General features: G+C 42.1%; 1 protein-coding gene across 5 annotated transcripts in view; it reads left to right on the top strand.

Moving 5' to 3' along the window:
* Positions 1-22,648, top strand: part of COL14A1 (collagen type XIV alpha 1 chain) — a 216,241-nt gene extending 193,593 nt beyond the window's left edge. For 4 of the 5 annotated variants that reach the window (XM_006943361.4, XM_006943360.4, XM_006943362.4 and 1 more), the window contains exons 45-48: positions 872-1,060; positions 18,267-18,344; positions 19,984-20,139; positions 21,786-22,648. In XM_006943361.4, the coding sequence (XP_006943423.2) occupies positions 872-1,060; positions 18,267-18,344; positions 19,984-20,139; positions 21,786-21,865 (503 nt within the window). In that variant the 3' untranslated portion in view covers positions 21,866-22,648. Of the gene's footprint in view, positions 1-871; positions 1,061-18,266; positions 18,345-19,983; positions 20,140-20,956 lie in introns of all 5 variants that reach the window. The other variant, XM_006943363.5, reaches the window with a different exon arrangement.
* Positions 22,649-25,100: the final 2,452 nt, after the last annotated feature.

A 25,100-nucleotide genomic window follows, 5' to 3' on the forward strand; every position in this document is an offset into this window, starting at 1 on the left:
CCGGAAAACTGAATGAAGCATTATGGTAGCAAGCTCTTTATCAATCTATACTTCTGATATTAAGATACGTTCTTCCAGGGGCGCCCAACTCTTGATTTTGGCTCAGGTCATGATCTCGCGGTTCATGGGTTCGAGCCCCACATGGGCCTCTGCGCTGACAGGACGGAGCCCGCTTAGGATTCTCTCTCTCTCCCTCTCTCCCTGCCTCTCCCTCGTTCACGCTCACTCACTTGCTCTCAAAATAAATAAATAAACTTAAAAATAAATAAAATAAAATACATTCTTCCAGCCATAACTGAGTTAAGGGATTATAGGAGAGAGCGCCAGATTTTCTTTCTTTCTTTTTTTTTTTTTTAATAAAGCTCGTGGGAGTTTCTGCAGCTGGGACCCAAGTAAAGGTTCCTGCAAAAAGGCTTGGCGACGAAGAGACGAATTGAAACAGAACACTTGTCTGGGGACTTGTGAGCAAGAGGGTGGAGCAGTCTTTGTGGGTTTGGAAAGAAGGCAAATAAATTGGTGGGGTTGTTGCTAGAGAAAAGGGGCAGCTGGGTGAGGGTTTGGGGGTCAGATAAATGTAGGGGGCGAAGATCAAATTTATGACTTCTGCCCATTGATGTTTACTGGGATGCTGATGTGAGCTGTAGGATTCCAAACTATTGAGATGTGTCTTGAATCCAGTCCAGCTGTTCATATCATCCAGAGTAAAATGTAATAATTTTTAACTTGGAAAGCAACATATTTCAGAGGGGTGTGCTTTTCCTCTTGTGGTTATCTGACAGAATTGTTTGGAACCTTGACAAATAAAACCGCTTGTCTCCCCTTTCTGTGTGTGACAGTTCATTGAATGTTGTCTTTGCCCTTTGTGTCTCAGGTCACATGGCCAGGTACACAGCCATCCTCAACCAGATTCCCAGCCACTCCTCATCAGTGCGGACCATCCAGGGGCCTCCCGGGGAGCCTGGCAGACCAGGCTCACCTGGAGCCCCTGGTGAACAAGGGCCCCCCGGGACCCCAGGTTTCCCAGGAAATGCAGGTGTGCCGGGGACCCCAGGAGAACGAGGTAAGCTGGGGCGCCTCTCTCGTTGGAACACCACTGAGGTGTGTACAGTGAAGCAGAGGGGAACAGTGGTGCTCATGCAATGACGAAGTCCAAAATAATGAATGTAAATTCGTTTCACCCCATCTATTCTCTAGTTTCTTATTTATCCATCTCCAAGATTGAGAAATTGAGTAATCTACAAAGCATTTCATCAAAAGCCATGTCTGCTCGTATGAAAAAGGAGGATCAGGACCCTCAACTCACCTCTAAGAGGCTTTTGAGCTAATGAGAGGAAGGTATCCCCTCTTAGATGGAGGAATTAAGAACAGGTGCCCCTTCCAGGTAGAAGGATTAGAAAATGGTGCCCTCCTCTGATGTGGCATCACACATATGTCATGCTAAGCCAAGAGTTCACTTCGTAGGTCTGGTGCCTTTTGTGTGCAGTGCCCATACTGGGCAACAGTTGGTGGCATCCCTCAAGTGAGTCATGAGTCGTATCGACCTATGATTTACGTATGTCTATGTAGACCATGCCAACTATAAACTTCGGATGAAAATACTGTTTGTGGTTCCTCTTTCTATAATATAAGGCAGCATTTTATTTAATAGTTTCACGGGCCAATGTTTTGTCTTTCCTACTAAAGTTTCTTGAAAATAGAAATACTACTTAGCCTTTGCTGTTATCCTCTACAGGTTTTAGCAGTGCCATGTAATACAATAATAAGACTGGCTGAATGTCACCCAACTCTATAATTGGCCAAGGTCTCCCACTCCAGAAGCAGATTAAAGAGATGTGGGAAATTGGGGTTCCATATTAACCACAAAGAAAGCAATGGGGAGAAAGACAACCGATATAAGTATTTTCTAAGACACAATTTTATAGAATGTGGGCCTGGGGAAGAGCTAAGTATTATCTGTTTGCCCTGTGAATCCTACTACTTTTGTGAGATGGATAGGATATATTCCTTTTGTAACATCGGAGATGTAAAATGCGGATGACAAAGGTGATAACTTTATGTTCATTCTTGATCCGTGCCAACAGGCCACGTGCGTTCTGCCTCTGCGCTTTCGTACGCATTGCCCCCCGCTTTGGAAATGTCCTTTTCTCTGCCTGTCTCGTGCGTGTCTTACTCTTAGCTCAGGGCCCAACTTCCCTTCTGTTTCAGAAATGAGGTTGTTGTCGATCGCCCCAGACCACAAACGGCTTCACCCCCTGAGCACCTGCCACACCAACTGTCTCTCCCACCCATTTGAGCCCTCCTCAGGGGTGGGAGAACAGCTAGACTGCCAAGACAGGGTCAGGTCTGAATTGTATTGCACACTCAGTAGCTGTTGCTCTAATGGGAACCCAGCTCTGGTTTTCCTTTCTGAAGGTTTTTCTGGGCCAGGGCACTAAATCAGCACATGTAGAGAGGGGCATAATTCCCTCACGGCACACGGAAGATCTGGCAGCTAGGAAGGTGGCCACCTCTGTCAGCCGGGCACCCTCTAACGGTGTCGGTGATGGATCACCTGTGACTCAGGGGGCACAGGGCCAGCGCCTGAGTCACTCTCAGCAAGTCACAAGTTGTGTTTGTTCTTTTTGGAAGTCCTGTTCTTGTTCTTGCCAGACTGAGTCTCTCCTGCCCTGCAAGAGGACACGAATGCTTAGACCAGAGGAAAATCATCCAGGAATTCTCAGTGACCCAGACAAACTTCGAAATAAGAATTTCCGTGATGTAATTTTCCTACCTACCTATAGCTGTACAGGTATTCCTAAAGAGTGTAGAAGACAAAGCAAAACCCTGTCCTGCAATTCACAAATACGTGGAGGATGACAGTAGGACAAGAAAGTGAGAAATGCCCTTTGCACACGAGGGAAAGTGGTTTTGGCTTATTACCAATTGAGGGGAATGGTTTGGGGCTTAAGGTTAGGGTTTATTGACCAACGCCTAAGGACTTTTTATTCCTAGCAGAGTATTTCAGTCCTGTTGCGCTTGGGATTTGTTGCTGCAAAGAAGAGAGTGATTTTTTTTTTATCTTGTGGTCCAAATGCCCAGAAAGTATTGAGAGAGACCAGTATCTACTTTTCCACTAAGTCACAACAATAGAAGAGTCTTGAAATCAGCCAACATCAGGACTAGAGAGAAAACCCAGACATCATGGAATTTCTTTGTTGTTGTTATTGTTCCTTGCTATATAAAATATGATTATCATGGTACTCCCTATAATATAATTTTAAATGTTATAGTAAGTAAAAATAAGTATTGTTACTCAGGAGTGTATTTAGCCAAACACTGAGCTACAAAAACAAGGCAAAAAGCATGATGCAGTATGTACGTGCATGTGTATGCATGCACACATGTGTAACTGAGGCAAAAAGAAATACTACTGACCCTTACTATCATTTCTGTCCTCTTCTAGTGTTAAAAGGCCAAGGGGCAACCTTGGATTTTATGTCCTCTTCGAAATACACTGTTCTAGTACAAACGTGTACTTTGATTAATCCAATCATTATCATTGAACTAGCCAAAGAGTATGCATTTTGGAAAACAGAAAAGAAGTGACACTCTCCCCATATTTGCAGTGTAGACATTGTTCATGACTTTCCTGATCACCTAACAGAAGCCTGTGTTTTGCCTCCATTTGAATAGCTACCTCCCTCTCATTAACCTTTGTCTCCTTTAACTTATTTTTCATGAGTTTGTGTGAAACAGTCTTTTTAGCTACGTTCTCACATGGATCGCAATATATACGGAATCCTTAGAATTTAAGGATTCATTCAAAGGATTCCTGCAGCTCCCATTGTTCATCTAAAGCTTGACTCCAACTCAGGCTTGTCTAATTATTAGCACCCAGAAGTGAAGAGGGCCCATTTGCTTAGCATAAGCAAAATGTTGTGTAGCCCAATTTCTCACCCACTTTTCTCTTCTTGTCACTGACACTACGGCTCATTGGCAGCAAAGAAAAGCTATCCCTCCATGGGCTATGGTTTTGTGGCTTCTCCCCATTAAACGCTGTGCTGTCTTCAGGTAAATGGCTCTGTACCCTGGCTTCCAAAGTTCACCAGAGCTCTACAGTTCCCCGTTAGTCCCCAGAACTGAAACAACAGCGTCCTGACTTTTCTGACGTGAACTCACTCTCCAATCACAGCCTTGCTTCTAACTAGACCCCTAGATCATCTCTCCAGTGCTAGTTCTGATCTTCGTGTACCATTCCCAGAGGATGCACCTGTTACTTCCTCATTCCATTTACTTAAATAATGTTCATATTCCACGTTGGTGTCTCAAACCATATATTAACCCAAGTCAAAAATAAGTTCGTTGGTCTGTAGTTGGCAAAATTACATTTCTTTATTTGAAAAGAACTGGGAGCGTTTTCTGATTTCAGTTTTTAGGCTTCAGTTTGTGTTGCTACCCAGAAAGTATTGGATCACAGGAATCATCCAACTGAAGATTTTTGTGTTGAGATTGTACACCCGTAAAGCCGGAATTTAATCTAGTTTATTTTGTACAATAAATCAGTAAAAATTTGTTGAATGCAGGGTTCACATAAGGCTTTTGGCTTGACAGTGTGTGAGATAATACTATTATTTACGGCTTTCACTTATTAGGCACTAAACGTTATCTGCCAATGTTGTGCTTATACTATATACACAGTCTCTCATTTGGATAAAATAGAAGACATGGTTTGGGTAAGGAAGGAACGCGGAACATTAGTGGATGCGCCAGTTAGGAGAGTAGATAGATGCTAAGTGAGTTATGTAGAGAGTACATGCTGTCAGAGCTTAGAGGAAGACATCACGCAGCCTTTGAAAAGAAAAGGTGCCAGCACTGATTAAGCAACTACTGTTGTGGAGCAACTGTTAGCTGCTTCGCACCTTATTAGTGCTCATAGAAGTCTTACGAGGTCAGTATTAGCTCCATTTTTAAGTGGGGAAACAGAGGCTTAGCTAGTTTGTCAGTTGTCCGAGGTCACACCGCTGGATGGGGCGGGGGGGGGGGACTAGAATTCAAGTGCACATCCGCATGGTTCCAGATTATCTGTGCTTGCTCCTTTCCACCCTCTTGCCACCTTTGAGTTCATTGTGTAGCGGGGGAATCACGTGGGAGAGGCCAGAACCGTGCAGCGTCTGGTGGACCCCTGTTTCCTGATGGCTTCTAATCACCACAGTTCACAGCTCAGTTCACAAAAACCAGTCAACTGCCAGACTGACCAGAAGGCAGAAGCGGGTCATGGTTGTACTATTTGCAAGCTCTTTGCACACTCCGTTCTGTATTTGGAGAGCCTTGGGACACCCGTGACCCAGCAAGTGACCAGCTTGGAGGTGAAGCCAGGTGATTTGTAGGATAAATATGAATGTGAATAAATTATTTTCCATGATTATACATTTTGACACTTGAGGAGTTTTTCTAGGATTTTAACATGTTCCCAGGCTATATCAGAATCCAAATAGGGAAATTGCCTGAAGGAAAACTGGCCATGGGTCTGGCAATAGAATTATACTTCTATTATAACTTCTCACCCTAGGGGACATAGAGGAGAAACCTGGAGCAAGGCAATTCAGTCTTGTTTCACTTGTGATATTTTAGGTGAGACACCGATTTCACTTCACTATTTGTGATGCTGCTTTAGCCAGAAACAGGTGATGAGATGTGGTTTGGGGCATCAATCATATATATGTCAGGATCTGAGCTTTGCCACTTGCTACCCGTGTAAGCTTGTCTGCTTAGTCGTACAACTTGATTGTTTTGGGATCTTTATTCATTCATCTAACCAGCATTTACTGAGCATCTACACCACATCAGGCATGGCGCTGGGTGTTAATGACATGGTTAACTGGGCTTATATTTCCTACCTTTCATGTACCTAGCATGGAGACAGATATTAAAGAGACTAATAAAAAAATACATGAATGGTTTCATTGTGTTACCATCATTGTAAGTGCCATGAAAAAATACATGATGCTATGCAACCTAGAAGAGGGGACTCTGACTTACTTTGTCAAGTCAGGGATGTTTTAGCTGAGACCTGAAAGTTTAGCAGTTTGGCATATCAAGAAGAGAATCAGAGGAGAGCATTCTAGGCAGAGACAGCAATAACGTGTATAAAGGTCCTGAGGTGGAAAAAGACTTGAAACCTTTAAAGCCATGATTCTCAACACCAGTAAACATATCATCTCTTTTTCTTTTTTTTTTAAATTTTTTAATGTTTTATTTATTTTTGACACAGAGAGAGACAGAGCATGAGCAGGGGAGGGGCAGAGAGAGAGCAAGACAGAATCTGAAGCAGGCTCCAGGCTCTGAGCTGTCAGCACAGAGCCCGACATGGGGCTTGAACTCATGAACCGTGAGATCATGACCTGAGCCGAAGTTGGACTTCAGACATATTTTTTTTTAAAAAAACGAGAGTGCCATCTAGTGTAATAGAAAGAAGTAAAAAGAAAATAATGTATAGTGAAATCATTTATTCTAATGGGCAAATTCTCAGCATGACTACACTGGAAACATAATGAAGAAGTCAAAATGTATTTATATTAAAGAACTACTGGGAATACAACAGCTATAAATTCAGGCTGATGTAGCTGACCTTTATCAATAACATGTCTTTCTGGGGCGCCTGGATGGCTCAGTTAGTTAAGCATCTGGCTTTGGCTCAGGTCATGATCTCATGGTTTGTGACCTCAAGCCCCACTTCAGGTAAAAACACTAGCCCTGCCATCTCTCAATCTCTCTCTCTCTCTCTCTCTCTCTCTCTCTCTCTCTCTCTCTCTTCTTCTTCTTTCTCTCTCCCCCCTCCCAACCCCTGCCCTCGTGGGAGTCTCTCTCTCTCTCCCCCTCTCTCTCTGCCCCTCGCTCACTTGCATGCCCCTCCTCAAAAAAATTGCCTTTCTGTATTGGTCTCTGTTGTGTTCACAGTGAAGATCGTTTGATAGTAAATACATCATTAGCACTGTGCAAATAAATGTAAATTCTATTCTATTTTTTTTAACTTTTCCATTATATTTTGTTTTCCAATGTGGGCAGAGAAGCCTTATACTACCCACTACCTCCTCCTACCCATCGACAGTGTCAATGTCTTTATCCATGTTAGTGCCTGGCAAAAGCTGAGTGGAAATGAATGGGAGGTATCATTCCAAAGATTTTCCCCACTGGAACTCGTTAGTTTCTTTAAGTGTCATTAGCACTCGTACCCACTCTGTGGGATCAAATATTTTGGGTGCAATCTTACTATTGAGGCTCAAAAAAATAACAGTGTTGGGATGTCATCTTTAATCACAACAAAATTGCATGTCTTTGTGTAGAGCTTGATTCCAGGGCAATTCTCCCCTCTGTTTGTTACCCAGGTTAATTTTTTATAGTCCTTTGAGGATAAAATCCCTGAATGACTTTTGAAGTTGGAAAATTATCCCCCTCGAACATTCCCTGCCACAGGAGACTGAATTTCTAAGGATTGAATGTAAAGAAAGACAAGATTTAAGGATCAGTTTTGATGCGTCCTGAGGTTCTGTGGTTAATTTGAAAAAGATGGACTTTGTTCCAGAAAATGAGAAAGGGGGAATGTGAAAAGAAGATGCAACCCAACCGAGTTCCCCCGAGCAAACACAGGTAGGAAAGGAGTCCGCCACTCTCCAGTTGCTGAAAGTCCATGATAGCGCCGCTCAGGGACATAGAAATGGCAGTCAGAGCAGAGAAATGTTTGCGGACACACAAAAGCTAAATCCGAGTCCCTAATGCTCATGCCCATTTCCTGTGAATCAACAAGCCTGAGAAACCTGGAGAGAAAACTGGGTCCCAGGTTGGTTCCAAGCTGGGAGAGAGAAGTAGGGTCCTTGTGTTCAATATTCTGTGGTTGAGAAGAGCTGTTGGCACTGAAGATACATCTGACTGAAAACTTTGGCCACAAATTCAGAATAAAAGTGTAGCAGTTGTGAGACAGGAGTGCCTCAGTGGTAAGTGTCCGTAGAACTTCTTAATGTCCCTTTTCTCCTGGTTTATTCCTGGAAAAATGATCTTTAGGGGACAGGTCAACTTGATTAAAGATAGAGGGTTGGCAGGGCTCTGGTAATAATTTTCTGGCTGATACTTAAATATTTGCAGGTCTTCTCTGTGATGTTGTATTATATTGGATATTCAGTTGCATGAGGCATAGCCTTTTCATTGCTGTTCAAAATCTGCTGAAATGCATGTTTCTTTTCTCATCTCCTGCTTCCCCATTCCCTGCCTCTCATCTCCTGAGAGGTAAACTCTGGATAAATAAAGGTAGTTTTCTCTTTCCTCACCCCATAATTATCTGATAAAGTCCAATGCGAATGTCCTTTGGAACAAGACTCTGTTCTCTGAAGGGTTGGTGGATTGTTTTCTCCTAACGTATAGTAACCTTAGTGCATTGGAAAGGAATGCTCTTTTTTTTTTCTTGTATCATCTTTTATTTTGTAAGGGTTTTTTTCCCCTATTACAAAGTGACTCTGTACATTCAACATGACTGCAAAGAGAAGCTCTATGTGTTAGTCATTTATTACTATATAATAAGCTACTGTAGAATTTAGCAGCTTAAAACAATGAAACATATATGCTCATGGTTTTTATGGGTGAGGGATTCGAGAAGGGTCTAGCTGTGTGCTTCTGACTCAGGGTCTTTCACGAGCTTGAGTCAAGATGTCAGCAAGGCTGTGGTCTGTTTTGTCTTTTTTTTTTTTTTTTTTTTTTTTTGCCGTGAAAGCTATTATAATTGTTTCTGTGGCTTAAAAATATTTTGAAACCCTTAATTGGAGGGTCTGTATAGTAGATCTTATCAGATTCTTGCATTGGATTTCAGTCTCTGTCTGGGGTAATGGGTATCATGTTAGAAATATCACTCTGATATTGGAAGGTTAATGCCATCTCAGTTTAGATGTCTTTATATGGTCCCGGTTTATATTTTCTGCTTCACTTCAAGTATGTACTTTTCCCTTTGGCCAAACTGAACTGCTCAGTGCTCTCAGTATTGGTCAGCTCTTGCTGCATAATAAACCACAAAAATCTCAGTAGGATACAACAATAAATATTTTTTTCACCACATATCTGTGGGAAACAGGGGCAGTTCTGCTCTGCTGGGGCCATGGCTGGAGGAGCTAATAGTTTCCTAGAGGATGTAATCCTTATGGCAGTGGCAGAAACAAAACAGGGCAACCCATCCACCTAATCATATTTCAAGCCTCTGTTCCTGACATCGCCACCAACGCCCCATTGGTCAAAGCAGGTCACGTGACCGAGCCCAACTCCAAGAAGTCAGGAAATACATGGGCCTGAAGTAAGAGAATGCGGGGGCGTATAAGTCTTTTGCAGAGTAATGAGGAGTCGAGACCGCTAATTCGGCTTACCGCATTCTTCATACGTGTCTTTTCCCTTCCTACAGCCCTCAGTGCTAATCCCTGTTGTGCCCTGTTCTTGTACCATCTCATGGATTTTTTCACCTGCTCTTCTCACTCCCCAGAACCCTCTTTTTTCCTCTGGCTCATTCATACTCAAACTTCAAAACTCATCCTAAGACTCACGTCTGCCAGACCACTCATTCCTCCCCATGGTTTATTTGTTTGGCCAGTGTATTGGTTGTTGCTACCCTGCTCGATTCCAGCTGAGCCCGACTGAGTAAGATCTCCCTGGTTTGTGCTCCCCAAGCACATGTCTCCACCACAGAAGTTTCTCATTAAACCGTAATCGGCGATATACTTGTTTGTCTTCCCACTGGACTGCGAGTTCCTTGAATGGCGCTGTGCCTTTCATCTTTACATGCCACCCTGCAAGAAGCCTGAGCAAATATTTGATAAATGAATAGACACCTACCTCATTAGACTATGAAACGTATCATTTAGCACCCAGGTAGAATATACTTTCTTGAATTGTCTTTTAATGATATCACTTCTGTTAATCCTGTCTCACCAGTAAGGCCACATGCTCCCCAAAGACCAAACTTGATGTCTATTTTCCTTTTGTTTTTCATCGTACCTGAAGTACAATAGTCATTTCATGAATCATAAGTGATTTATGGTGTTGATTACTACTTGGCTAGCTTTTTTGGCTGCCATTTGTCCTTCACCCTAAAGTCATGATAAAAACAGAAGTCCATGTGGCTATAGTACATCAATCCTAAGACATCCTGTTAATAGCCAGTTACTGCCAACTTGACAATGTCAGCATTTTCTTCAAGTCATTATCGTGTAAATTCAGCCAGAAAAACAGGGTGAGATTTTTAAATAGGAGGTTTGGTTTTACTGGATAGGAAATACATATAAAATAGCAAATACATTGGACATTTCAGTGCCCAAATTTTGGTGTGTCTAATTTAGATGTCTGTAGTCAAAAGATCAAGGGACCTCCCGCTTATAATGCCTGTGTGTGTGTGTGTGTGTGCGTGTGTGTGTGTGTACTTTATGTGTATCTATCCTTTGAGAGACAGAGACACAGAGACAGAGGCAGAGATATTTCTTTTATTTTTTTTATTTTTTGTAATTTTTATTTATTTTTGAGAGGGAGATAGACTACGAGTAGGGGAGGAAGAGAGGGAGAGGGAGACACAGAATCCAAAGCAGGCTCCAGGCCTTGAGCTGTCAGACAGAGCCCAATATGAAGGCTCAAACTCACGAACAGTGAGATCATGACCTGAGCCGAAGTCGGATGCTTAACTGCCTGAGCCACCCAGGGGCCCCAGAGGTATTTTCTTTTAAATGTAGGAATGTACTTTGCCATTTTCTAAATTTCTGGCCTTGTACACAAACAAGTAAAATGGAAATAAAACATATGCTTACTTAGATGATAAAATTAAAGCTGTTTATATTAGCTATGATAAACCATTTTCTGTGGATTTTTTAACATGGCTTTTATTTATTTTTTTAATTTTTTTTTCAACGTTTATTTATTTATTTTTGGGACAGAGAGAGACAGAGCATGAACGGGGGAGGGGCAGAGAGAGAGGGAGACACAGAATCGGAAACAGGCTCCAGGCTCCGAGCCATCAGCCCAGAGCCTGACGCGGGGCTCGAACTCACGGACCGCGAGATCGTGACCTGGCTGAAGTCGGACGCTTAACCGACTGCGCCACCCAGGCGCCCCTAACGTGGCTTTTAAAACAATAAATACATTACAACCAATAAATATACCAAAACATATTTGTATAGCTGGGCAAAACATATATAGAAATGACATATTCATTAACTCTTTTCATTTTGATTGGTTCTAGATTTAATTAGATAGGAGATGTATTTATCTTAATAGTGGACTCTTCATGCTTATTATGAAGGGCTGTTGGTCATAACACATTTTGTTTTACACTCTGCAGACTCTGGCCTTATCCCAATGCCTGACAGAGCTTTCTTCTTTTCTAAGAGCAGAGAGCATCACAGCACTTTTCATTTCTGCAAGGAATAAGAACTAGACCAGGCACTAATTTAAATATCATCAACTGGTTGAATATTCATACTGAACCCAGAAAGTTCATTTTTGAACCCATAGAAATTGGCTCATTTTTCTTTGAATTATTTATCATTTTCCAAACAGTCCATGCTAGAAATAACATAATAGCATTTATGGGGGATCAGTCAAAACTTTGGAGCTGAAACTGATAGATGGGCATTTGGTCTGATAGTCTTATTATAGATCATCGTATCGGTTTGCAAAACTATGGGGACAAAAATCCAGGATTTCTGGTGCCCGATTTAATCCCTGTTCGTTTTTACCATGCACCTGCAGGTGTGAACAGTTAACCTTCACATGACAACATGGGGTTGGTATGCACTGATGAGGGGTGCTCCTCATCTTCTTTCCCGTCTTTTCCCTTTTCCCTTTACAACCTCCATCCTACCCCTTTCCCCTCCCCCCTCCCTGCTGCACTCCCTTCCCCTCTCTCACTGGCCAGATGTCAGTGTGTCTAATTTAGACATGTGTGATCAGAAGACCAAAGGACCTCCTGACAATGTTACCATGCCTGTAACTGACAGGAAAGCCTAAAGTGCAAATATCTTATTGTCTTGATCTTGATCTGGTAGTGGTTCCTTTGGCCACTGGGTAGCCCTACTTAATGATTCAACATGTTTTCCTCTGGCTTTTCTGTGGGATTAGCTCAGTGTAGAGTTGGGCTCTGCAGGATTTTCCAGTCCACCTGAACGAATTTTATTGCTTTGTAGCGCCCCACGGGGGCGGACCCAGGTTTTATGAGGCCCGGGATTTAAATGATAGGGGGTTCCTCTTTCAGAAAAAGAGTATGAAGTTACAAAAAATTAGGTAGATGGTATTGAAGGATTTTTTTTCTTTTTGCAGTGGAACAGCTATCCATTGGGCCATATCCAAACTCCTTAGCATGTCATGACCTGGCCTAGACTGCCTGCTTACTCTACCAGTCCCCAACCTGCAGCTGTAAAAGTCATAGGAAACCACTTGGAGTTGCCCTTGCACACCTGCCTTTGAAGACTTAACTTCAAGGGTCAGCTCTATCGGAAAGCTTCCTGTGATTTCCCACAGATGCCTCAGTTCTGTACTTTCATATCTTGTCGTAGCTATTCTCACACCATGTGTTATAGTTGTCCGTTTGTCTGTTTCCCTGCTACATGGTGACCTGCTACAGACAGGAAGGCGCCTTCTACTCTGAATACTCAGAGCCTGATATTGGGATAGACCAGGTGGTTTGCTTTCAGTCTGCTCTTCCCCTTCCATTAGCTATGCCTCACTGTCTTTCCAGGCTCCCTTGGCCTCTGCTCCTGAGAAGGTTCAGCCAATAGGAAGCATTGAGGAGGATTAGAGAATTTGAAGAGGGGAGAAGCCAGGATATTTCTCCCCTCACCCCAATCCCTGCCTCCCCTGGAATTCCTGTTGTGGTGATGACTTTTACGTGGCTCTTGTTTCCACTGGAAGTCTTTCCCTCTGGTTCTAGATCCTATCAGAAGGCTCTGGGCTCTGGGCTCCAGTCACACCATTTCTTCCCATTGTCCCTGTGCTCCTAAAGGTGAGAGTGACTTCCTGCTGTTACTACTTTATCAATTGCCTCATCATCTTTCATTGGCTGCTCAGCCCTTCCACCACCCATGTAAACAAGTCCCTATTAAATTCTCTCTGCCTGAACCATCTGGAGGGCTTTATCTTTCCCTAAGTCCTGAATTATATAGTCATAGTAGATGGGCAGTTGTCGTATATAAAAAAAAAATACAATAAGGAGCAACTCTTAGCAATGATTTGCGAAGTTTGTTTACATTTGAAAACAATCATGTATTTTCCAATCTTGGCCCCCTTAGCCGAGACCTTAGCCAAAACATGGAGTCCCACATGCTGGTACTAATCCCACAGGCCAAAAATGTAGCAATAGCAGACTCTGGAAAAGTGCACAAAATACTTAGTGAATTAAATCCAATTATTCTGCCCTCTTGTAGCTAGGTGCCTCTCCAGTGCCTTGCACTTGCATCTAGGAGGCATTCAAACATATTTTGAATGGAAAACAGACTGTGCTTGCCATTCATTGTCAGCATTTCCTAGGCAACAGACAATATAATAACATAACTGCAGCTTTGTCTCCCAGTTTCTGTGACTTTTTGGTACAGTTACAATGAAAGCATTGCCCAGGCTTTGCATATGTGCCCGGGCATAAATCCTGGGAGTTGCTCAAAATGTCTGGGATCAAGAGAATAACTGTGCCCCCTGGAAATAGCATGAGACTCTAGCGTGGAGTGCTTGGTATGGTTGGGTGGGGGGGGGGGTGCAGAGAAATGAGTAAAATCTCTCTATTCAGAGACCAACGGGCCAAAGAAAATAGGAAGTAGACAACCAAGGGCCCAATCCTGGACATGCAGTCAGTGTGAGCAGGATAAATCCTCCAAATAGCAATGCTGAATCTCGCTCAGAGCAGAGGACAAGTATGCAAACTAAGGGAAATAAACTGAGGAAATGTGATAACCAGAGGGTTGATTTCTGAACATGGGACCAGAGAAACCGTGCACACTGACTCAGCAGGCAGTTCCGGAGCCTCACCTGCAGTGAACAGGGCAAAAATGCAGCCTGCCTTTTGGGATGGAAAGGCAGGGAGGGCAGTGGTTCAGTGTATAGGCTTCAGCGCCAACCTGCTTGGCTTGAAATCTTGGCTCAGGGACTTATTAGGGCAGGTATCACAGCCTTCTCTTGCATTAATAGTAGTGCCCGCCCTCTTGGTTCTTGTAAAGACTGAATGAGTTTATACATGTCAAGCATCTAGCATTCAAAAGTCTACCAAAGTAATTTATAGGCCTAGTTGATAAACTGACTAGCCACATTTTTTGGTTTGTCAAAGTCTGCCCTTGAACTTAGGATTTCATCCATTCATCCATTTGTTTGACACATATTTCTTGAGTGCCTTAATATGTGACTGGAACTAGGAATGTAATGAAAAACTAAAACAAATGGGTCTCTGTCTTAGTAGACCTGTAAAAAATATATATATATAATAAACATAAAATATAAAAAATAGTAAATATAATATATAAAATATAAATAAATATAAAATATAAAAAAATATAATAAATACATGTATATTGCAGGGTCAGTGTTAGGTTAGTGGTAAAAGAGAATCAGGTAACCCTGAAATGGTTGCTAATGAGACTCTTAAAAAAGAATCAATACGACAAAGGTACCTCTCTACTGGGGGATGTTGCTAATGCATGTGTAGGGGCAGTAGATACATGGGAAATCTCTGTACTTTGTACTCAGTATTGCTGTGAACCAAAAACCAACCTAAAAAAAATAAATGTTTTAAAATATTTTTAAAAGAAAGAACAAATGAATGAATGAATGAATAATAATCATCTCTCTGATTCTCCTAAATATTTTTGGTAACTCAAAAGAAAACTAAAGATATTTTAATCTTACCTAAATCATATTTTTGGTAAGCTGTGCTCAGTTTTTAGAAATGGCAGAAACTTAAACTTATTGTAATCTATTATATTCATCTCTTAAGAAGCACCGGCAGTTGATATTGTCAAACCAAGAACTTGTTAAAAAAAGCTGTGTTCCCGGAAGCCAGGCATGTGAAAGTAAAAAGCAAAGCTCCAGCGTAAAGCATTTTGTTTGTTGATCCTTCAGAGGTCATGCTTGCTTATAAGAGTCAGCTACATGTTGGTGTAGACATTGTCACTCAGTTAGTCTTCTAGTATTTACTGGGCCACCTACTCTGTGTGAGGTTCTGCTTGGATCTGACACTAACAATAAATACGACACGATCCCTGCAGTCAGTAGGCTCCTGGGCTCAGGCTAGATGAACAGGAGAACAAGCAATGCAATGAGGTAGGTGCCAGAGGAGGCGTGGACAATACGGAAGCAGAGAATTCATTCATGAATTCGTTCACTCAGTCAGTATGTAAGTTCCATACAATGTGGAAGGTGCTCTAGCGGTGTCAGGGATATAGCCATGAATCAGATAGACAATCCTTGGCGTCTGGAATCCATTGTGCATCTGCTCATTATGGTTGCAGAGAAGCCTTGAGTTGGGTCTTGAAGAGTGAGAAGTATTTATGAAGACGGCCAGTGTGAAAAGGGTATTCCAGAAGGAAGGGCTATACTGTGCACTCAGGAGTCCCAGTGCCCTTTGAGGAAAGGATGATGGCACATGACTCTGGTGACTACATCTCAACACCAAGTGGCTTCACATTCAGTCCTCATAAAGAAGGACAGGCTGACATTTGATTTCTTTCCTTTTAATCATACATGGCTTATAAGGCTTATCAAAAGTATATGTGGATCTATTTTTTAGAGATCTGAGGTCTCTAAGCTTAGTCTTTAATTTCAATCCTCATCTTAGGTACTTAATTACTGATTTTTAACATGAGTTTTCATTCCAAGAAAAAGATTTACGACCAAATTCAGTTGTCATGGACATGAATATTCCTTCAGTCTCAGAACCATAAGTGAATACATGGACGAATATTAATATATTAGCCTACATGTAGTTGGAACATATCTTTACTTCAAGGATAATAAAATCTAAAATTCTCTGTTCATATCATTATACCCTTAGAATTTTTTCAAGGCATTTTGAGGGGCTGGAATATTTTTGTGAGACTCTTCCTCTCTTACCTTGATTTGTAGTACAGATAATATCAAATGCCATTTGTTTTTCCTTACATAACTAGAAAATTAAAACAACTAGGCTTTCTACTGCCCAATCTTTCCCACCTTTCACTTTTCTTAATGAAGAAGCAAAGGATAAATCAAGAAACTCTTATCAGAGAGTTACTCCTGAGAATACTTTCCTGGATGTGCTGTTCAGCCTCAACTGCATTTCCCACTTTGGAGAATCATTGAGAAGCCATGTTGTTAATGTTGATCCTTGAGTACCGTAAGGTCATGGGAGGCCTCTGAGTCACCACACACTTAATCATGAGCAGCCTGCCATTAGTCATCTGTATATGTGTTCTAATTCTTGAAAAATTAGTGGTTCCCTGTGGGGAAAGTGACTCTCATTCAAACAGAAGAAGAGGCAGTTTCTGCTCAATTCCCAGATGCACGTTAGGACACATTTGCATCTGAGAGAACACCTACCAGCTAAAAAGTACTTCTTTCAATTAGCTACTAAACTAAGAGCTAAACTGGGAGCTAATTGGGTGATATCTAGTAGATGCACCCAGTGTGGTTTTCTGTCTAAACAACTTGATAGCAACTGAGTATTACATGTTGGTTAGTCTGAGTACATTGTGTGCTTTTTGAACTCAGATGCAACTGTATTTTTACTTTTTAGAAATTACCATCTTCCTTATGGGCTCCTAAGAGAAGAGTCAGACCCAAAACAAGAGGTCGTAACAGGCTCAGTGGTCAGTGTCCTGCTCTCTCCCTGCTGTGCTGGTCTCTCCTGAGCTCAGAAAATACCACTAAGGCCACGTGCGATAGGCCTGGGTGTTGGGGAGACATAGCAGTGGGGGAAGGAGCCCTGATGACCACTAACAAGGAAGGAGCACTTAAATGCCAGGTATACCTTGACCCCAAAAGGTGGTCCCAAGGAACACAGCAGACACCGAAGCTTCAAATCAAGGGACAGTCATTATGTGTGCAGTATAAAAAAAGCTGTTAGTTGCTCACTGGTCTTTCTCTCTCTCTTTCTCTCTCTCTCTCTCTCTCTCTCTCTCTCTTTGCCAACTATTCCCAGAGCAAATACTACATGAATGCCTTTATTTCTGGAAGTTATAAACCAAGATGTTAAAAGTGATTATTTTCAAGGGCTGAAGTCCTTGCTTGTGGTGTCTTTTAATTTGTCTACAGTGAATACGCGTTGCCTTTAGTAAAAGGAAAAAGTTATTTGTAATTTTAAACATTCTAAATCACTTGCATGCCTGCCCCCTATCAAATTGGTTATTGTCATTTGTTTATGTTTCCTTCTTGGCTTTGCCAATTCATACATAATTTCTCTGTAAGTGTAATTACATACAGATGCAATTCTGCATTCTGCTACTTCAAAGCATTGTTGTACATGAAAAACAGACACCAGAGACCTTCTGTGATGTGAGCCTGGGTAACCCGGCCCTCATCTGATGCAACTCTGTCTCTCGGACTGGTGGCCCTCAATATGGCTTGTTCTCACCTGTCCAGCAACCTTGTGATAGAAGCTGTTGGGATGATGAGGTGTCAGAGTATATGTTTCTTTGTTTTTCCCCTGTGAAAATGTATAGTTTTGTTAATAGCACTGTAAATTATTTGGAATAAGGAGTCAGCTCAGTGGAAAAGAGACATGAATAGGTTTAGACTTTTATGGGGCTGAATCAGCCAAATCAAACACAGGCTTTCCTGAAGCTTCCAAGTTTTTAATGGAAACTCACGCTCTTCAGAACTTTGCTGCCTAATTATAATTCATGCCTTTTGCAGATACATTACAGAGTGGACCAAAAGGAAAATGTTAGACATGTCCACTTGTGATTTCTATTGTGTTACTCTGGAGTGCCAACTGCATACGTCGAATGGCCTGGTGCGTGCAAAGACACGGGCCGGTTCCTGGCAGGCTGACCCACTTCAGTAGGAAGGAGGAAAATAAACTTGCAGTACCACAAATACGGACAGCATGCTCAGCCACAGAACCGGGCTCCCCTCTATGACTGTACATGATTCACAGTGTCAGAATTTAATCTCAAAGCCCCCTGGTAACCATCACCCCCAACCAACCCACACCATTCTCTTTACCAGAGAGGTAATTTTGAAGCCTGGAAACGTGGAACTACCTAGATTTTTGTCTTAAGGACTTTTCCCTCTTTTCTTTATTTCCTTCTCAACAGGTCTAACTGGCATCAAAGGAGAAAAAGGAAACCCAGGCATTGGAACCCAAGGTCCTAGAGGCCCCCCTGGACCAGCAGGTAAATCTTTCTACCTAACAGAGGAAGCTGCACAATGGGTATCCTAAATCTTTATATTTTCCTTGACATCACTGGTGAAGAAAATGGCCGTGTTACATCCTTGCATCTAACTGGAATGGCTGTATTTCTCATTCACTTTGATAGAAGGCCCGTTTGTTAAGTGATGATTCTCCCAGAAGCTTATAGCATATTCTGGGATCCAGTTGGCTTCATGAGTTAGGCTATGCTAGGCTATCCTGAGGTAACAAATCAATCCCAAATGCTTAGTAGACATACATAAAGTTTGAGGTGAGTAAGGTGGCTTTCCCCCATTTTGGAACAAAAGGCTTTTAGGAGAAAGATAAGGAGGCACATCAGCCTTCACCTTCCTACATGGAGAAGGCCATATGTCACAGCCATGCATATTTCACTGGCTGGTACTAGCCACACTCTCAGTTGAACTGCACGGCAGGCTCCAAATATAGAGGAACACATGGGTATTTGATAAACACTCAGAGTCTCTGCCACCATGGCATTCTTACTGAACAACTTTTGTGTAAGTTTTGTGCACATTACTATGTGCTTTGACAATGGTCTCTAGATTATCATCCTCATTATTAGAATTATAAGTTTGCGGTTCTCTTGGACGTTTATAATCCAGTTTTAGCCACATTGAATCAAATGCTTTACAGATTTTTCTTTCCAGTCTAATGATGATTTTGGAAAGTGCTTTTTCTAGGAGGGATTCCTAATGGAATAAATCGACTGAGCATAAATGCTCCTAGCATTAGAGCCTGCGTGAGAGGCTGATCTAGGATCATGTGTTCCACAAAAAACAGTGATTGGTGAATGTTGACTGGATGGAATTGAATGTATCTAAGAGCCGCAGCACTTTTCAAATATAAGGGGATACTTGTTCCTAATTTCCATTTAGGTTTTAGTTGAAAGAATGTCATTCTTGGTTGAAGAATGCCTTTGAAGCACTATTGGAATCCGGGCCTGAAAGCAAACATAAAAACAAACAAAAACACTCAGCTCAATACACTTCCTAATATCAGAAAACTTTTAGTCTCTCTCCCATTTTCACTCAATCTAAGTTCTCAATTGATATGAGGTAGCCTTAAAGAAATTTTGGATTAGTATTTTAGGCCCGGTTTCAGACTTTTCCTTCTTCTCCTGCAGGATAATTTCTTTCACACTCAGGCTAATTTATTTCGATGATCTGAGGCCATAAAGCAGTATACATTACGAGGCTGAGGTTGAGTGTGTTTGTGTGTGTGCATGTGTGCACGTGTTCATGTATGCACGTATGCTGGATTCCCACTGAACTGCGCTGGGAAACAGGAATTCTGTGATGAAAACCAGGTCGAGAGCGGTATGTTCCTTTCCCTTTAATATCCAAGAGGTGATAGAAAAGAATACATCCATTTTGCTTTCCAGTTTCCTGAGCTGATTGAAAGCACTGACCTCCAGGAGAATGTATGATTACAGTATGGTCCAGTTTAGGAATAAAAACTCAATGAGCAGGGAGAGGCAGACTATCCTAATTGTTAAAATGTGTGAGGTGGCTTTTCTTAAGAGTTAGTTTACTTCTTGGGAGTCTCAAAACTCACTCTGTGATGGTGAAGACCAACTGTTTTCATTTGTTGGTGCTTCTTAGGACCTTCGGGGGAGAGTCGGCCAGGAAGCCCTGGGCCCCCTGGCTCTCCCGGGCCCAGGGGTCCACCTGGTCACCTGGGGGTGCCTGGACCGCAAGGTCCTTCTGGCCAGCCTGGATACTGCGACCCCTCTTCGTGTTCTGCCTACGGGGTAGGAGGTAAGTGCCGGCCTCTCGTGGGCTTTGAGCAGTGTTTTGCTACGGTTAGAACTATATGATGGGGGTACAATGAAAAGTAGACCAATTATGGGAGGGAGGCAGAAGTTGAGCTCCTCACTACCTTAAATTATTCAGAGATATCTTCTATGAAGTGCTAATGACTCTAGAGGCTACCCCTTTAAAAACCTTAAGAGGAAAATGAAAATAACATCATGTGTAAATCTTTCTTTTTACAAATGGCAGTCCATACCTTCTTGGCCTCCGACCTCACGTTTGGTCATTGCGGGGCATGTCTGAACTTTCTTTGGGTGCCCTAATTCTGTGTTACTGCTGTGGTGTGGTCGTGATGCCCTGTAATTTTTTACTCTTGTTTTGGATAAACCTCAAACTTAGAGCTTTCCCTAGCGAGGAGGGCCCCCTAGATTCTTTTGGGTGACCTTCTGCGCACCACATGCATGTTACGTGACCAAAGATAGTTTTAAGAAGAAACAAGAGTGGCCATGCTGTCCTTGCCTCGTTACTAACGACTGGACCGAGACTCTGAAAGATAATGCTTCCTAAAAACATCTGCAGCCTGCATGTCGGCGAGTTGTGCAATGGGACATTTTCTGACATAGTCACTCTTGGAAGCATCAAGAGACATGTTCACAGACTGCTTTGGGGCAATAAACTTATTAGTCAAAGAATTTTAAGTTTTCTGCTTTAGGAGAAATTTAACCTTATTTGCCAGAGGAACTGGTCAGAGTTTTGCTGATGTGTTTTTCTCTGTTCATCTCTTCCCTCCTTGTTCTCTCAAATCTCCCTGTCCCTTGTTAAGATCTGATCCCTTACAATGATTACCAGCACTGAGGTGCATCTCCTCCACTCTGATTACATTGGCCTGGGCAATTGGCTACGGATACAGAACTGTCCTGTTGACTACCACCACCCAGCCCCTGCCCCTAACAATGGGCACCCTGCTTTCCTGCCTCACCTGCTTCCCTCCCTGCCCACTGTCACATCTCTTGCCCTCCCTACTCGAAACACGTACACTGAGAATACTGAAACATCACCAAATCCCGTGGGTCAATTGTATTAGCAACCGACCGCTCTGTATCAGCCTGGCTAAGGGTGTATGATTGTGTACCAAGGATTTATCCCTAACTTTTCTATGTGAAGGCTCAGTAGTAGTTGTTGAATGAAGCGTGCCTTCTCCTCTTTCCTGTCCCCGCACAAGACTGATGGGCATCTTCCTCCCTGACCACCCTACTCTCCATTCTCCTCTGACCCCCTCCCTTCCTGACTGTCCCCTGGTGATGGGTTTCTAACCTGAGATGGGTTTTGGTAAGATTTATTGTTCTGTTACAATTCTGCTGAGATTCAGGGTTCCTTTTGTAAATAAAACACATAATATTTAAGCAGCTGGCTGTGATCTGGTTTTCTAACAATTTCTGCCATGTATCCGTCCCTTCCTTCACTAACCATCTGAAACCTCCTGGGGAAGGCGCAAGCGGCGTGGTGGGTCCAGGTGGCTACTGCTTTCTACCCAAGCAGGATATCTCTGTAGTTTAGTGACCAAATCTGCCTCTTACGGACCCACACGAGGAGAGAATATCAGTTTATGGTTCCTGGGTCCTATCAAGTCCCACCCCACTCTTCCTCTCTAGCTCCTCATCCTGATCAACCAGAATTCACTCCTGTCCAAGACGAGCTGGAAGCCATGGAACTGTGGGGCTCGGGGATCTGATAGCCTCCGGACAAATATGAAGACCAGCTACAAGAACTCTTAGAGAAACTTATTCAAGAAGAATGTTGTGATGTGGTTTGTATGCTACCTTTTGGGGGCTCGTTTCATCACCCTAAGTCTCCTTGGGTATTGTTAATATTGCTATCATTAACAAACAATTGTATTTAAAAAACTCCCTTCATCTATGACACCACAGGATTTACTTCTCTCTGCTATTTTAATGGCATGCCAGATTATTTGTCCAAAGAAGAGTTCTCAAAGAAAAATTGGCAAGAAAAAAAAAAATTGAACACTGGACTCTTTTCTGTGTTAGATGATCTCAAGTTCTAAAATGTATCAAGACAGCTATGATCGCATTCAAAGGAAACAGAGTAAAAATTTAAAGAGATTCAAAGATTATGCCATTTATCTCTATCTCCTATAGCCTTGCTAAAAAGAAAAAGGGATATTATTAGAGAAACTACCTCTTGATTAACTGATCTGCCCGCCTCTGAGATCACTTGGTAACTCGTTTCACTGGTATCTAAGAATATGTTTTAGACTATAACCTTTCTGAAGTTGGTGACTTTAAAAATAGATTCAGTGTTTCAGTGGTTTTGACATGTAAACTAATGACTTGCCACCAGTTCTGATGCAAGGAGGTCCAATTTTGATGGACAGTTTATCCAGCAGTATTCCAAGGCTTGCCCTCTTTATCTACATGGATTACTTTGTACATGCAGATAAGTTTTTGCAAACCCATTTCCATTCTCTTTTATAAGCAAATAAAATTTTAAAATAACATCTGTGGGTTCTTTTTATTGCATTTCTAAATGCCACCTTAAACTTTTAGTAGTCTTAGCTGAGTTTTAACCAGAAAAACAACAGTTGGCTTCCTTTAGACAGGCATTCAAATTTTCATTTATTCATCCATTCATTCATTCGTTCGTTCATTCTCCACGCATCCATTCTGACTGTAGTTAGAAGCTAAACAGAAGAAGCAGTTGACGTGGGCCTAAGGTAGAATTTTATCATTCATTTATAATCCACCAGAAAATTCAAGACTGGTGCTAAATAATTGTTTACCAATAGTTGACTGAAGAGTTGTCTTTTTTCTGATATTAAGAAGAGTCTGAAAAACTCCAGAAAGGAAGAAAGGAAATGAGGGTGAATCTAACCGACTTAACGCCTAAACCATAATATGTCTTTTGCTCACAAAGGAAAAATCTAGATATTTGACAGATATTTAGGTTCTATTATCTGCTTGTTGAAAATAAAATGAAAGAGAATTATAAACTTAGCGTATGCTCCTTTTCCAGTGGCATCTCCCTAGTAGCAGCTAATTTAAAAGGTAGAGGTGGGGTCATTTATAACCAGAAGTTGGATTCTTCCAAGATCAATGAGGTCTTCTGACCTTCTTCGGTTTCCCTCACCAAACGGATCTGATCCAAGACCTTTCCAGCCAAAGGATTCAAAGGTCTACTTATGTGCCTTTGGGGATCCAGGCAAAGACATTTTTGGTGCCTTTTCGGGAAATGAAAGAAGAGAGTGAGCAGATGCCCAACAGCACTTGCCTTCTAGTTATGGCAAATCGTTCCACATGTAAGAAGCAGGACTGATGAGGAGGAGAGGTTGCACAAGGGTGAGCAGGATGACTTCGCCCAGAATCAAGTAAGAGACTAGGGCGTGTCGTTAGTTACATCAGACCTAAGAGAGCCCTCCTTAAATGACTGGGGTATGTTCGTAGTTACATCAGACCTTTGTATCGGATTTCTTAATCTTTTAACGAGCGAGTACAGAGAAGAATATTCTGTGTGTTTGGCTCTTGGAAATGCATAGTCTAGTGTCATGTCACTAAGAAGACTCTCAAAGTCGGTTATAAACAGTGAAGTATAAGCCACTGGAGGTTCTACTCCATTCATACCATTCTTGAGTTGTTCAGTTACACTTGGATTTGATTTTACTTGGTGGTCTAAATTTGTTTATTTATGCTACAGAAAAGTTTCATTAGTTTGGAAGGTGTCATCACCTAGACCCAGTATATCAGATTTCTGTTGAGTGAAATGTTCAAAATAAAAGGTATAATTCAGATGTAGGGCTTTTGTGTTTATAATACATTGCCTTGTTAAAAGCTGGTTTAGAATTGCATTTAAAAAAATTTCTTTTAATGTTTATTTTTGAGAGAGAGAGCAAGAGCGAGCACAAGTCGGGGAGGGGCACAGAGAAATGGAGACACAGAATCCGAAGCAGGCTCCATCCAGGCTCTGAGCTGTCTGCACAGAGCCCTATGTGGGCCTTGAATTCATGAACCATGAGAACATGACCTGAGCCGAAGTCAGATACTTAACCATCCGAGCCATCCAGGTGCCCCTAGATTTAAAGTTTTATTTATTTATTTTTGAGAGAGAGAGAGTGAGAGCAAGCAAGGGAAGGACAGAGAGAAAGGGAGAGAAAGAAAATCCCAAGCAGACTCCACACTGCCAGCACAGAGCCTGATGTGGGGCTCGAACTCATGAAACCGAGATCATGACCTGAGCAGAAACCAAGAGTCGGACACTCAACCGATTGAGCCACCCAGGCGCTGCTTGAATTGCATTTTTATTGACTTGCCTATTTTGGCAGGAATATATTTATATCTTAATTTATAGTTTATACCATTTGTGAAAGTGTGTCTTCTCATATACAGAAAAACATTAGTTTTCAGAATTTTCATCACTTTTGTTAGAAACTCTCAATTTCTTTTGGGAATAATCATTTAAAGGTAGTATTTCGTATTCAGTAAATACTCGATTTAACTCCAGGACAACTCTCCCTCTTTCATTTCAACTTCCTCTGCCCCACTCCGTCCTCCCATAACCAGTCCTGCTGTGTACCAGGAACTGTTCTAGTTTTTAGGATATGAATGAGAGAGATGTGGCCTTGTCCTCATGGAGCTTCCTGTCTAGTGCTAGAAAAAGAGGGGAAATGAGTGAATAAACGAGCAAAATTTATCTCAAATTGTGATGAATAGTTTAAAAGACACAGGAAAAATGCTGCGAAAGGACTAAAACGAGAATGTAAAAGAGCATTTGCTCCCACCTGGGTGAACAGAGATGACCTCCCTGAGGAGCTGAGATTTAAGCTGACACATGAAGATAAAAAAAGACGAGGAAAGGGGTGCCTGGGTGGCGCAGTCGGTTGAGCGTCCGACTTCAGCCAGGTCACGATCTCGCGGTCCATGAGTTCGAGCCCCGCGTCAGGCTCTGGGCTGATGGCT

Source organism: Felis catus, chromosome F2, assembly GCF_018350175.1.
Source record: "Felis catus isolate Fca126 chromosome F2, F.catus_Fca126_mat1.0, whole genome shotgun sequence".
NCBI classification, from domain to species: domain Eukaryota; kingdom Metazoa; phylum Chordata; class Mammalia; order Carnivora; family Felidae; genus Felis; species Felis catus.